Source organism: Leuresthes tenuis, unplaced genomic scaffold (genome assembly GCF_036924035.1).
Source record: "Leuresthes tenuis unplaced genomic scaffold, fLeuTen1.0.hap1 SCAF_7, whole genome shotgun sequence".
Classification (NCBI taxonomy): domain Eukaryota; kingdom Metazoa; phylum Chordata; class Actinopteri; order Atheriniformes; family Atherinopsidae; genus Leuresthes; species Leuresthes tenuis.
The window spans coordinates 21,493,815-21,506,771 of NW_027325361.1; the positions used below are offsets into that span (position 1 = coordinate 21,493,815).

General features: G+C 42.4%; 3 protein-coding genes across 4 annotated transcripts; 2 read left to right on the forward strand and 1 right to left on the reverse strand.

The window, feature by feature from the left end:
- Positions 1-643: 643 nt before the first annotated feature.
- rangrf (RAN guanine nucleotide release factor) lies at positions 644-2,098 on the forward strand. Its single transcript, XM_072389861.1, has 2 exons — positions 644-807; positions 932-2,098. Exon 2 carries the CDS (start codon positions 955-957, stop codon positions 1,534-1,536), a length of 582 nt encoding a protein of 193 aa, XP_072245962.1. The 5' UTR covers positions 644-807; positions 932-954; the 3' UTR covers positions 1,537-2,098.
- Positions 2,099-5,206: 3,108 nt separating this feature from the next.
- On the reverse strand, positions 5,207-6,979 carry itpa (inosine triphosphatase (nucleoside triphosphate pyrophosphatase)). The gene is made up of 8 exons (XM_072388722.1): positions 6,876-6,979; positions 6,587-6,644; positions 6,443-6,507; positions 6,265-6,338; positions 6,142-6,173; positions 5,905-6,017; positions 5,748-5,824; positions 5,207-5,520 (listed from the first exon to the last, which is right to left on the reverse strand). The coding sequence occupies exons 1-8, from the start codon at positions 6,936-6,938 to the stop codon at positions 5,388-5,390; spliced, it is 615 nt and encodes a 204-aa protein (XP_072244823.1). The 5' UTR covers positions 6,939-6,979; the 3' UTR covers positions 5,207-5,387.
- A 135-nt stretch (positions 6,980-7,114) lies between these two features.
- mettl13 (methyltransferase 13, eEF1A lysine and N-terminal methyltransferase) lies at positions 7,115-12,786 on the forward strand. 2 transcript variants are annotated; one of them, XM_072389865.1, is made up of 9 exons: positions 7,115-7,354; positions 7,625-7,897; positions 7,983-8,457; positions 8,541-8,740; positions 8,881-9,070; positions 11,443-11,607; positions 11,770-11,982; positions 12,097-12,228; positions 12,362-12,786. In XM_072389865.1, the coding sequence occupies exons 1-9, from the start codon at positions 7,202-7,204 to the stop codon at positions 12,643-12,645; spliced, it is 2,085 nt and encodes a 694-aa protein (XP_072245966.1). In that variant the 5' UTR covers positions 7,115-7,201; the 3' UTR covers positions 12,646-12,786. The 2 variants fall into 2 exon arrangements, with proteins under 2 accessions (XP_072245966.1, XP_072245967.1); XM_072389866.1 differs by having other exon boundaries at positions 7,206-7,293.
- Positions 12,787-12,957: the final 171 nt, after the last annotated feature.

Consider the following 12,957-nt stretch of genomic DNA (forward strand, 5'->3'; position numbering starts at 1 on the left):
CTCCTCTTGCAACCACTCTAAGTTACGATGCTATAGGGTCCAGGCTCCTGGCAGACCTCCCACGATCCACTGAGCACCTATATTCTATCTGTCCTCTCTCAATCTAAAAAACATCTGTGTGTCATTAATACTTGTCACAAGCTCTGTGTCTCTTCTAAGTGGTTCTTATTTTTCTCTCCCTGTGGGAATCCGTGGCCTCCAAAGGTGATACTTTCAGGTCTTGAGACTGCCCGTTTGCTACAGAGAGGTTTCTTCATGTTAAAACTGAGTTTTCCTTCCCACTGTTGTCAAGAGCTTGCTCAGTAAGACATACTGGATTTCTTTATGCGGAGTGGATATCTGCCATATATAGGCTGTTGAATTGAAAGGAATTATTGTTAGAAATATGATACAAATTTGCATAAAATTGAAGCGTGTATGTAACCTGATTGTTACTGCTAAAATAGGTCATTCGTAGATGTATATTTATTTAATGCCTGTCACTGTTTTTAAGAGCAAGAAATGAGTTAGGAAATTGCAAGATTATTATTGATCAAACTCTGACCATATCTCCATTTTTAACCCATTTATTTGTTATCCTTTTTAGTGTAATTTTTGCTCAGTTTGTGATGAGTACTGTTGCTAAATTAAAAGTTTTGCTGATCTCCATTTGATCTGAAAATTCGAAACTTTAGTGTCTCCTTCGCCTGTAGGTGGCAGCAGAACGTTTATCGCATTCATCATGGCCGGAATTTAAGAGAAGAAGAAGAAAGTCTTAGGGAAGAAGGCGCATGTGAAGCGGTAAACGCAAAGTTTGAGAGCTCAGCGGTGGGTCTACCGATATCGCCGTGTGTTTGTGTTTATTTGAACTGTCATTGGAACTGATTTCTTTAATCCTGTGATGTCTACACGCTGGTTGTCACGAACAGCATCTGTTTCTATTTCTCCGCAGCTGTCGACAAGCTCCACAGAGAGATGCAGAGTGCAGGAGGCAGCGCTCACCAGGCTCGTCCTCTTTTTGGGGGAGCTCTGTCAGCTGTGATCCCCCACAGCGCCACGGACATCAGCGAGCTGAGGGAGATCCCCGACAACCAGGAGGTGTTCGCCCACGCTCACACCGACCAGAGCCTGATCGTGGAGCTGGTGGAGTTCCAGGCTCAGGTGTCCGACCAGGATGCAGCCAGGTACCACTTTGAGGACATCGCAGGCAGTAACAAAGCCTTGGAGCCAGGCGCTTTTGAAGTTACCGGTGCCGTGGCTTTCCCTAAAGCCGAGCTGTCGCTGTTAGAATGCAGCTGTGCGTGGATGTTGACAGGGACACAGTGTGTTTCCAAGTTCAATGAAGAAGCGAGGAATAATGTGACCATTCACCTGGGTCTGTTCCGTCTGCCGCAGTTCTCCACAGATGTCCTGATAACGTTCAATGACCCGCAGCACATCAGCCCCGACAGCAGCAGTGCCTCATCGGTGGAGACGCACAGAGAGCCGTGGACGGTGCAGGACTTCCAGCGCTTGATGCAGACTCTGACTCTGCACAACCCTGGGCTGTTTGGGTAGAACTCCAGCTTTCACTTTGTGTGACTACCCCTGAGAACTTTTAGTCTTTCTGTAACACACATGCACATTGTAACAAGTGTATAATAAGATCAGCTTTTTGCTGAGGAGAATCAGTCTACTTGTATGGCTTAGGTTCGGAGAAAGTAGTGCTCCTGATACATAGAATATATGTTCTTTTCTTCACTGGTTGTTAAACTGAAACCAAATATCTCGTGGCGAAGTTAGTCATAAATGACCTGAACATATGCAGATGTAATGTGTGGCACTATTCTACAGGAACTCACAGAATAGTTCAAATTAATGTTAATTTGAATGCACTTCTCTTGGATAACACCCATGTTCAGTGTCACTTAAAGATTAAATTCAATTTTGTATTGCATTATCTCTTATTTGCACTGGTCATTAGGTGTATCCACTGATTTTCATGGTCCCATATCGTCACGCTTTGCCCTTTGTTTCACTCTCGGGTTTCCATGCTCACTGTGGCAGTCCTGGGGAGTTTCATGTCTTATTGACTCTGTGACAGAAAAAAACATGGTCATCTTTCCAAGGGAGATGGGCCCAGTATTCTTCAGATTTATGTATACTTCATTAAACTTTAAATTTCCCTTTCTGCTGTCATGGTCACCGAGTCCGATCAATTTTTTTTTTTCTTGCTTTGAAAAGTTCCTTACTGAGTGAAACGATCCACAAATATCTTTGTAGCTGCCAAGATAAGAGCTGGTTTCATGCTAAAGAGAAGAGCTTCCTCCTTCTATGCCTTTAGCATTGGAAACACTTGACCATCCTTTACAAAAGGAGAGGATTTTCTCTCAGAATTTCTAGCAGCTGCAACACTCAAAGCAACATTAGAATTTTCACACAGTTGCACGTACAATGATTCATGTGAATGAATATGACGACAGGAGGCAATGAGCAGCCTGTGACGGTGATATATTTCACCTTTGTGGCTTTTTTCTTCCTTTTTTTGAATGACTAACTTATTGCAGCACAGTTTTCCATCCATAGGTCCTTACAAATATCTGCTTTCTTGACCTTATGATCTTTTCCAGTGAGATGACAGCAGCACTTAAGATCAGATTATAGGATGTCATTTTTATGATTATCCGATTTCTGTATTGAGTTCATACTTTGGGTTACATTGCATTTCCCATAATCTTTTTTCAGATTTGTTTAAATACTTGTCTATATGTCATCTTAAAAATGATGCAATGGTCATCTGAATTCTAAGTGATAATGCACAAAGTTGCACTCTGCCTTTCTGTTGTAGGCTCAGAGAAATCTTGGATTTAATTCAAGAAACAAATTTTGGAGACATGCATTGGCTTTTGTTTCCATTCACTTTATCCAGCCCCCTTCTACGAACTCAAGTATCTCCTCTTTTCTTTTTTCTCTTCCTTTATTTCACTCAAAAATACTAGCCTTATCTTTCAGTGTGTTTATATGCTTAGACAAGTCAATTGCAGACCACTAAGAGAGAGAGTAACGCTTTGAGTATCCGTAAATCACAATCTTCCCCTTACAGACTATTTAAAAATCCATTTAGTGACAGCTAGCTTGTGCTCCTCAGCTCAAATGACCATATTTCTAACTGTATGGTGGTAATAAAAAGACAAGTAATGGCAAAGGTCAGTGTGTGAGTCAGGTGGTTATGGGTGAAATGTAATCCCACACACAGCATCCCTGTGGGGTTGTTTAAATGTAGGTACTACTCACTGAGCCCTGAGTGTTTTCAGTGCTGCTTGGGTTTGGTCATAAACAGAGAAAAGTCAGTTTAAGTCACTGTATTAAGTCAGCTGTTCCCATCATTCCCGGCAATGACCTCATTGTGGAAAAATTCAACTCTCCTGAACGTTTAAAAACATTGAAGGGACTTCATTCAAGAGTAAGTTTGGTGAAACGTAAAATCTACTGAATTGAAAATAGCTACTATTAATCATTCCTTTGAAGATAAAGCCAGTCTACTCATATTTGAAGCCGTGCTGTATGTAATCTGAGCTGTTTTCAGGTACATGCGCTGCCGTTTGAGGAAATGTGTTTATAACGAGTCTGCTGTTGAGTAAAAGTGGAATTCAGGTACGTCTTGCATAATGATTAAAGGGAAGTACAGCTTTCCTCCCCAAGGCCACATCAAACCCTTTTCTTCCTCTGGTTTAACCACGACCGATTAAGGTCTAATAAAGTCAGGAATCCTTTTGTCTCAGTGATCCCAGAGTAGCACATTCCTTCAACAACCACAGCATCACAACAGCAAAGCCTGCGTCTGTGTAGCTTGGATAAACATGCTGAGTCTGTTTGTCAAGTTAAACATTTCTTGTTGTCAGGTTTTATGGGGCTTCAGGGAAAGGCATTTTACTTACAGTTAATGTCTGGAGACAAATTTCCAAACATCACCACGTCTAGAAAGCGTATGTTTCCGACTCCTTCATCAAAATAATCATATTTACAAGTCGTCATAAATATATACGGCTCAACAACTACAGCTGTTGTCCAAAAACCTACACTGAGAGGAAATAAGATGACTTGTTTAACACACTTTTCTTAAGAATATCTGATCTTTATCGTGTATAAAACTTTGTTTTGGTTTTTTTTTCTTTCTTTTTTTTGGATTGAGGGGCTACTATTATCAGAGATATCCAAGATATCTCAACTCTTATCTAAACTGGGAGCATATTGCATGTTGTTTCTTTTTAAAGCAATTTCAATATTATTTAGGTAGTCTGTTGATGTGAGTTATGCAGCATTATGACTGTTATGACTGAAGCATCATATACGAACATTTCTGAAAATTAATTCAAAGAAAATAAAAAAAAGAGAGAGGGGCGTGACATCTGGCATCACCAACAAAAGACACATTTTTCTAAAGAGATACTGTAACCTAGAATAAGTGGCCAAAGCAAACAAAAGCAATTATTTTTTAAACACATTCAAAGCCCTCTTCCTCTTGGTGAAATAACCAAGCATTCAAACACAGTCGGGAGGGCCACTGAAAGCCACAGCATCTTTTTCTGAAAAGCTCCCATTTGAATCAGTATCATAAATAATCAAGCTTGATTTTAGAAGACAAGAAAATGCAATAATCTATAGATGTGTGAGTAGGATACACTATTGGAGCAAATGTCCCATTAACTGCATGTAGATTAGAGCAGATACAACATTTGATGTATGAGCAACATTCAGCTTTAAAGTCTTTCTACTAGTCCTAAAACAGGTATGATTGACACATCTCATCTGCATTACATCAGGGAGACATCAGTCACATGTGTATGCATAGTTCCTGCTCGGAGACTTGAAGCTCCTTGGTCATTTATTACCCAAACTCTCATGTTATCATTGAGATGTGTGTGCGCTGACCCCCCCCCATCCCCTCTGGACTCAAGCTCGAACAACTTTGCGCTTCCTCTGCCAAACCCAGGGACCGCTTTTATTCACAGAGCAGTCTGCTCCTCTCATCAGAACCCTGGAACTTCTCTGTTTCTAAATACTTTTCCAAGTCTATCTTTGTCAGACCTTGGAAGCTAAAACTCAGGGGGCTGTCTTGCAGATGTGTTACAGTCTCCACAATCGTTTCACAAAATCTGGATATTTTGAAACACGCTCCATACACAAACAGAATACAGAATTACTAATATCTAAAGCAGAGTGTTCAACAAAAAAAACAAACAAAAGGTGCAATTGTTTAAAAACCACAAATTAAGTTTATTAGAAAATAAGGGAAAACAAATATAATGCAGCAGAGACGCTACTGCAGACTCTACACGTACTGTAGGTGTTGTAATAAGAAGTCTCTTGTTGGATCTGATCACTTGACTTTTGATACATATTGCCGCAGATGGGACGAAAAAACATCTTTAATCGCCCTGCTTCTTCTTCTTATTCTGAGGGGAGGTATTGCTGGTTTGTGAAAAGTGCTCAGACATGGCAGCCAGTGCCCGGTAGCGGTGAGAGATGGAGTTCTTCACTTCTTTGGGCAGTTCAGCATAACTGCAAAGGCAGAGAGAAGAAATCAATAATGTAATGAATGGGTAATAAATATTGATACCAAATGACACAATACCAATGACCAATACCTGATACCAATGACAATGTTCACAGCTTGAGGTATAAAGGATGATGCAGTTGCCTAAATATGATTTGCACATTGGACAGTGCATTAACCTCTTGCTCCACCTTGTGGTATGTACTGAGATTTTCCAGCAGCACTTGCTTACGTTTTGTCATATCCGTCCGGCTGGAAACAGGGGTCCCATCCAAAGTCTCGAGGTCCCCTTGGTTCCACAATTTGTCCCTGAAATACCGCAGGAAAAAGTCTGTAGAAAATACACGACACATAAACACTGAGGGAATGTTACTAATACAGATTCTGACCTCTGTTTTCCCTCTGAAGAGCTGCACGGGTTCACCTTTGCCAGCACAGAATGCAAAAGTGCAGAGAGCCCACGCTGATTTATCTTCAAAACCAGCTAAAAGTTTGTGCAAGCCTGGAAAAAAAAAAGAGGAGATGAAAATGCTGCACAGCTCACATCACACTTTTTCTACGCAGCTCAAAAAAGAAAAACCTTCGTTTAATTTCACATTTAGCAAACAATTTTTCATATGACTTACCTTCTGGCTTAAGTTTATCCAGAAACCACTTTCTAAAAAAACCAAACAAGTCACTCAATTAATTCCTGTTCTTTTTTATTATCTGATCTGTGTTAACTTAACAGAAATAAAAAATTTACCTACATGTAAGGACCAGGTAGTCCCCCCAAAGCCCTGAAACACAGGCAGGTGTCCTCGACTATGACTGGTCCATCAATCTTAGGAACAAAAAACAAACGTTTGTGTGTGTGAGTGTGTCTCTGAGTGTTTTTGTCTCTGATTGTCTATAGTTATAAATGACTGAAGTGACAGTATGATGTACCTGCCCTGCAGCCTCCTTACACTTCTGTATGGAAATCTCATCTGGCTCTCCCTGGTATTCAGGCACTGTGTAATGTGACATGGATACAAGAGCATTGACTACACTGAAACATTTATTTCAAATGTAATGCCCTTTGGTACTTACAATCGATCTTTTTTGACACCAGCTTGTAGGGGAACTTGTCTCCGAGGATCTGAATGACCTGATGGATGCCACCACAAAGAAAATGCATAAATCTACTCAAGTTGTTTTTACGGAAATACATTGGAGGATATTGTAATACATGTAACGTCTCACTGTCTATATATAGCGAGCACAGTATGGGACAGCATGAATGCAGTATATATACGCGTATTTATGTTTTCAGCATGAGACGCGACAACATGAAAGAAAACACTAAATCTGCTTAAGACACGAGAGATTTGTCTCTTACTTCTTCCAGTTTCTTTGCGTTTCCAGTCACGAAGACCACTGATCTTCCAGCGGGAACAGCCATGATGAATGACACCCGGAGGATTAAGAGAACCCGGACTAAGCACTTCCGGCTTAGCAGTAGCCAATAAAATCAGCTCTTAGGAGCCTCGGCGAATCACTGAGCTGTGTGTAGCTCCGCCTATCACAGACTCACCAATCAGCGAGCAGTACTGGAAGAAATTTTGTCCGGATGGAAAAGTGAGTACCAAGTGCCATGTGGAGTGACAACATTGCTGAAAAATAAGCCTTGTTATTTACAGTGAAACGTAACAACTGCAGCGGACAATGAGTCTCTTACCTCGCACCGCCGAGGAGTTCAGCTCTGCAGAGTACTGGGAAAAGTTCTTTAAGAAGCGCGGGGAGAGGGCTTTTGAATGGTATGGAGACTACAATAAACTGTGCGGCGTGCTACACAAATACATCAAAGTGCAAGATAAGGTAATGTGGGATAAGCAGGGGTGTAGCCATACCCTAAATAACAGATTCGTTTAAGAGCTTATATGGAAGTGTCACCGCGATATGAGGTTTATTTTTAGCGTGACGCATTGACAAATTTTTGTTAATAGCTTTTCAAATATGACTACCTTTCATGTCCTGGTAATATATGTATACGTAAGCATTAGTACTTCTGATCAGTGATTCAGATATAATTATTTTCTTGCCTCGTCCGCTGCACCGATCAGTAAGGATTGTGTCTCTGTCCCCCAGGTGCTGGTGGTTGGTTGTGGCAACTCTGAGCTCAGTGAACAGCTGTATGATGTTGGCTACAGACATCTCACTAACATAGACATTAGTGAGACTGTGGTGACCCATATGAACCAGCGAAACGCTGAGCGTAGGCCAGGCTTGATCTTTCATCAGGTGGATGCCACTCAAACTCCATATGAAGATGCCAGCTACCAGGCAGCTCTGGACAAAGGCACTCTGGATGCCATGGCATCTGAAGAGGAAGGCGCGTTGGCCAGGAACATGCTCACTGAGGTATGAAAGCAGCTGAATTCACAGACAATATATCAGCAATGTACACCTTTATATTTTCATCCCTGCTGTTTTCTTGTGTTTCCAGGTGAGCCGTGTGCTTAGTGTTGGTGGGAGGTATGTCTGTGTGACTCTGGCTCAAGAAAGTGTGATCAAGTTGGCTGTAGAGCACTTTGTTCAGCTCGGATGGGCAGTGAGGCTCCATTGCCTGCAGGAAGAGAGGGGTAGCAAAGAAGAGGAGAACTCCTTTGCGCTACCTGTCTTTGTGCTGGTTTGCACCAAGTTCCGTCAGCCCATGCCCACACCCATTCTTGAGTTGTGTATCGGAGATGACGGAGCCCCAGTCCGTCACACGCAGGTTTGCAAACTGTTGTCAGCTGTGAGGGAGCATCAGGCTTATTCTGTGTTGCGGAAGCGGCTCCGCACAAGCACCGACCCCGACTCGAACCTCACGCTAACTCTCTGCCACGCCAAGACTGGCCTTCCCAGATACACTCTCACTGTGCAAGATTGTCCACCAGGAGCGAAAGTGCCAAGACCTAACCAGTTTGCAATTTTTATTGGTGAGCCGGTCATGTTTTGTGAGTCACCCAGATTTTTCCTCTTTTTCTTTTTTTAGACGTATAATCTCTGTTTGTTTTGTCAGTGCCTCGAGGGAGTGAGACAGCTTGGCTCTACAGCTCTAGTGAAGGCCGGAGGCAGCTGGCAGCCAGCGCTAACTTTCGACGCCTAGTTATTGTTGCGATGCACAGGATTCAGGAGTACACAGACATGCAAGCAGTTCAGTCAGAACTCTCTCCGGTGGTAATGGACTTGGCTCCCCCGGGCATGCCAGCCAACCAGCAGGTAAATACACTAATAATATTTATTTTTTTTATTTTTTATATAGCGCTTTTTAAAACAGTGACAATGTCATGAGAATCATGAGAAAAGTCATGAGAATAAACACATCAGTGCATCAGTCTCTGCTGTCTGTCCCCATTAAGGTCCCATTTCTATCAGTGGGAGGGGATCTTGGCTGGCGAGAGGAGGTCAGCAGGGGTGTGAGTCAGCTCAGTGGGGAGTATTGTGTGGAGAACGTCAGAGGTGAAGATGGAGAGCTGTATCGCAGACTGGTGTTTCTGTCTAACACTGCCCTTGTCCAATCAGAGAGCCGCCTTGTCTCATCAAATACTGGTAATTTGTTTTTCCTCCCTCTCATCTATCAGTTTAGTATATTGCATTTTTCCTCATATTTAATCTTTTTTGTTCATTTTTCAGTGGTCATAACATTTGCAGGCGGGCTCTGATTCATTTGAATTTTCCTTGCATTCAATTTGTGCAAACTCCTCTTTAAGATTCAGATGGTTTTGCAACTGATTTCGAGCAGAGGAAACAAAAGAGATGTAAAATGACTTTTAGTGTCTTCATGAACCGAATTCACTGGAACTCAAAACCTAAAAAGAAACCCAGAATTTAACGCCAGCAGCAGACCCAAAAAGTTGAGGTAGGGGCAAAGACAGACAGGAAAGTTTATAAAATACACAAGTAACAGCATTCTGGAAGTTTCTGCCATCAACAGGTTAAATGGTGATAGATGAGGCTGTCAGAATTAGGTATAAAAGGAGCATCCACCGAGACCTTTGTTTTTCCAAGCATGGATGGATTGTGAGTCACGACTTTGTGCCAAATTCCATCAGAGAATCATTGATCGAGATGGCAAAGACATTTGGTCTCACAGTAGTGTCTATAGTGGATTGTACTGTGAGAAGATTCACATTGACTGGAGACATCTCGGTATGTAAAGGCCAAGTACAGCAAACCACTTGTGAATGTGTGTGACCTTAATTCTGCTTTACATGAGAATAAGTCACGGCACCATGATTTGTATATAGTGAAAAAATATCAAAGCACGCCAAGGTGTGAGGTCCCGATCACTGAAAACATCCAAAAACGTTTTAAAGTGTTTGAAATACTCTGGCTTTATGTTCATCAAACTTTATGCATCATCAGCCTTCTGGTTTTCACCTTATTTAGCATTAAATAAAGAGTAACGCACATGGAGCTGGAGCACACATTCAGGTTTCCTCTTCGTCTTGGTCGGACAGACAGGAGACAGATGTTTAGTGGGCAGATGACTATGTTTTAGCTACTTTTGTGAAATAACTGATGTCTGATTTTACATGCCAAACACGAGAAAGATTGTCCAGGCTGTTTCAAGTAAAAGCTTGTGTTTATTATGGTATAAGGGCGCATCAGAGTACGTGGAGTGGATGAATGAATGATTTGCATGTGTCAGGTGCCACTGATTCAGGGGAGATTATTGGACTTATGCTGCCATCAAGGTGGCATCTTTTCATACAGGACAGCGCCAGATGTAATTGTGAATGGCTTAACAACAGCGTGGCTTCATAGATGCATTGTGTGTTTGACTGGCCTGTCTGCAGTCCAGATCTGTCTTCCACTCAAAATGAATGGCCATCATGAAACGAATCAAACGAGGACGACTTTCGACTGTTGAGCAGCTTAAATCACTGGACACAGATTTTTTTCTTCCAAAACCACAATAATATGCATCCTCAGTTGCCCAAATTATTAAAAGATTGAACTGAAAGGAAAGGTCATGGAAAACGATGGTGAATGTGAACGAGTGCATTACTGGCCTCCAATTTGTTGTTGTCACGGCCTCAGGAGACAGGACACAGATGCAGGGTCAGTTCAAGAATGTTTATTTAATATAAACAATAAGGCATGTTGAGGATCTCCCGACAGCAAAAGAAGAGGCTGTGAAACTCCTAAAGCACTCTCCACAGTAACTATGGCTGGGGAGATTGCAGCTATGAAAAATGATCAAAATAACTCTCCACTCTAGGAGGAAAACATAAAGGGCTGTGAACAATAACAAACTCACGCTCTCCTGATGAGGCAGATTTAAACAAAGGAAGCTCTATGAAACTTAAACAATTAACCAACATAACGCTCCTCTAACAGAGGTGACTATGAAACATTAACCAAACCGAAAATCTCTCCAAACAGGAGGAACAAAACAAGGCTATGAAACTTACCGTGCATAAACTAAGGCTATGGAATAAAGAATAAATTACCAAACAAGGAAATGCTCTGCAGGAGGAACGCTCACTGCAGGCTCAAGGATTCTTGGACTGTGGTTTTCTATGGAAACAGGGCAGGAGAGTGAGGCTCATGAATGAAACACAACACACTGCCACAAGACCAGGGAGACGCAGACTATTTGAGCACAAGAGGAGCCGTGGGGAACAGGTGGAAACACTTTGGGAATCAGGGAAGACAATCAGACGCTTGACACAGGAGGAAGGGCAAGGTACCTGAAACGAGAGGAAGTTAGTGATTTCAAAATAAAACAGGAAATGACGAGACAAGACATGAATGGAACCTAAATCGTGACAGTTGTTTGTTTATATTTTCTAAATACAACGTGGCTGATCGTGGAACACTGACAACAAAAACAGCTCTGAGTTTGTTTAAAGGATATTCTTGTATAATTGTTTGCTGTAATGTGAATAAGTGAAATAAATGTTTGTGTCTTGCAGCATCAAGTCACAAAAAGAAGAACAAAAAGAAGGCCAAGGCAACAGCTGTTCCGGTTACGTCGTCGGCCCCTCTGTCAGTGGACAGCGGCTTCCTCTGCTGTGCTCACCATGAGGTCATGGTGGCCGGTCTTGCTCTGCTCGGGGTGGGGGTGCCGCAGAGCAAAGGTGTGTGCTTTTGTGGATTTGTACATACTTGGCAGTGGTAGAAGAAGAAGAAGAACCTACCATGCAATCAGAATCTTTCGACACTCTACATGAGATATCCCACTCACTTCACCTATACCTGGATTTATTTATTCATTTATTCCTCCCTGTCTTCCCGATTAGACGTCCCAGTGTCAGTGCTCCTGGTCGGGCTTGGTGGAGGAGGCCTGCCTCAGTTTCTGCGCGACTTTGTGCCCAATGTAACCGTTGAGGTTGTAGAGCTCGACCCTGTTGTACTGGAAGTGGCAAAGGAGTGGTTTGGGTTTCGACCCGACGACCGTTTGACCGTCACTCTCGGAGACGGCCTGGAACGCATCTGTGCACTGGAGAGCGAAGGTTGGTGATGTCAGGGAGAGGGCAATCAAACATGAGGCTGCACAACTTGATAATAACTACACCAAATTCTAAATCTGATTCTGAAAATGTTACTGTGGGCTTCTTCCTCCATAGGCGGCCGATTGTTTGACGTCATCATGTTTGATGTAGACAATAAAGACAGCTCTGTGGGTATGAGCTGTCCACCCGCTGCCTTTGTAGAAATCCCCATACTGCAGAAAGTTTGTAACTTGCTGACCCCCAGAGGTACAGAATAATTCCAAAATTCCTTACTTTGATCTATTTTAGGTTGTAAAAAAAAAAAAAAAACAACTTTTGTTTTGTTGGAGTTGTGTTTAATTTCCTTTCAATATTATCTTCCCTCATCTCTTCCTGCCAGGTCTGTTCATACTGAACCTTGTGTGTCGTGACCCAGAGCTGAGGAAAAGCGTCCTTGAGCGCGTGAGCGGTGTGTTTCCCTCTGTCCTCTCCCGAAAGATAGCCGAGGAGATCAATGAAGTTCTTCTGTGCTCTTGTGGAGAAAAGGATGTCGCCCATATCCTTCCAACCTTGAGCCAAGCAGCGAAAGATTTGCAGAGTGCGCTGTACTCCAACAGGACTGCACCCGACCGCAGGCCTCACATAGACATTGCAGAGCTGTTAAAAGAACTGAAAGTGGAGTAAAAGTTGCGGCCAGATTGGGAAAGCAAGGCATGTGTTAGATTTTTAACCACGTGCCAAGACTGTGTGCTTTGACATTTCCATTCACAGCAATGTATTGAAAGTATGTGTATACCTGAACACAAGTACACTAGAAAAACTGAGCTTGTACATCACTATTAAAAGTTCCTTTCGGTTTTTCTTTGATTTGCCTCTGGTTTCCAGTGCATAGCGCTGCGCACACGCCCTCGCGGGAAAAGAATGCAACAGCGTTATTTACAGTAGATGATACACTCTCTGATACATTCTCTGGCTCTAGTTGCAGTGTTTATAGGG

Excerpts from the sequence above, each read along its gene's own strand:
- mettl13 (XM_072389865.1), top strand. The coding sequence starts at position 7,202 with ATGAGTCTCTTACCTCGCACCGCCGAGGAGTTCAGCTCTGCAGAGTAC. Across the intron at positions 8,458-8,540 it reads CCAGTTTGCAATTTTTATTG|TGCCTCGAGGGAGTGAGACA; the intron begins GTGAGCCGGTCA and ends TTGTTTTGTCAG. Across the intron at positions 8,741-8,880 it reads GCATGCCAGCCAACCAGCAG|GTCCCATTTCTATCAGTGGG; the intron begins GTAAATACACTA and ends GTCCCCATTAAG.
- itpa (XM_072388722.1), bottom strand. The coding sequence starts at position 6,938 with ATGGCTGTTCCCGCTGGAAGATCAGTGGTCTTCGTGACTGGAAACGCA. Across the intron at positions 6,018-6,141 it reads GGATAAACTTAAGCCAGAAG|GCTTGCACAAACTTTTAGCT; the intron begins GTAAGTCATATG and ends TTTTTTTTCCAG. Across the intron at positions 5,825-5,904 it reads TCTTCAGAGGGAAAACAGAG|GGACAAATTGTGGAACCAAG; the intron begins GTCAGAATCTGT and ends GCGGTATTTCAG.
- rangrf (XM_072389861.1), top strand. The coding sequence starts at position 955 with ATGCAGAGTGCAGGAGGCAGCGCTCACCAGGCTCGTCCTCTTTTTGGG.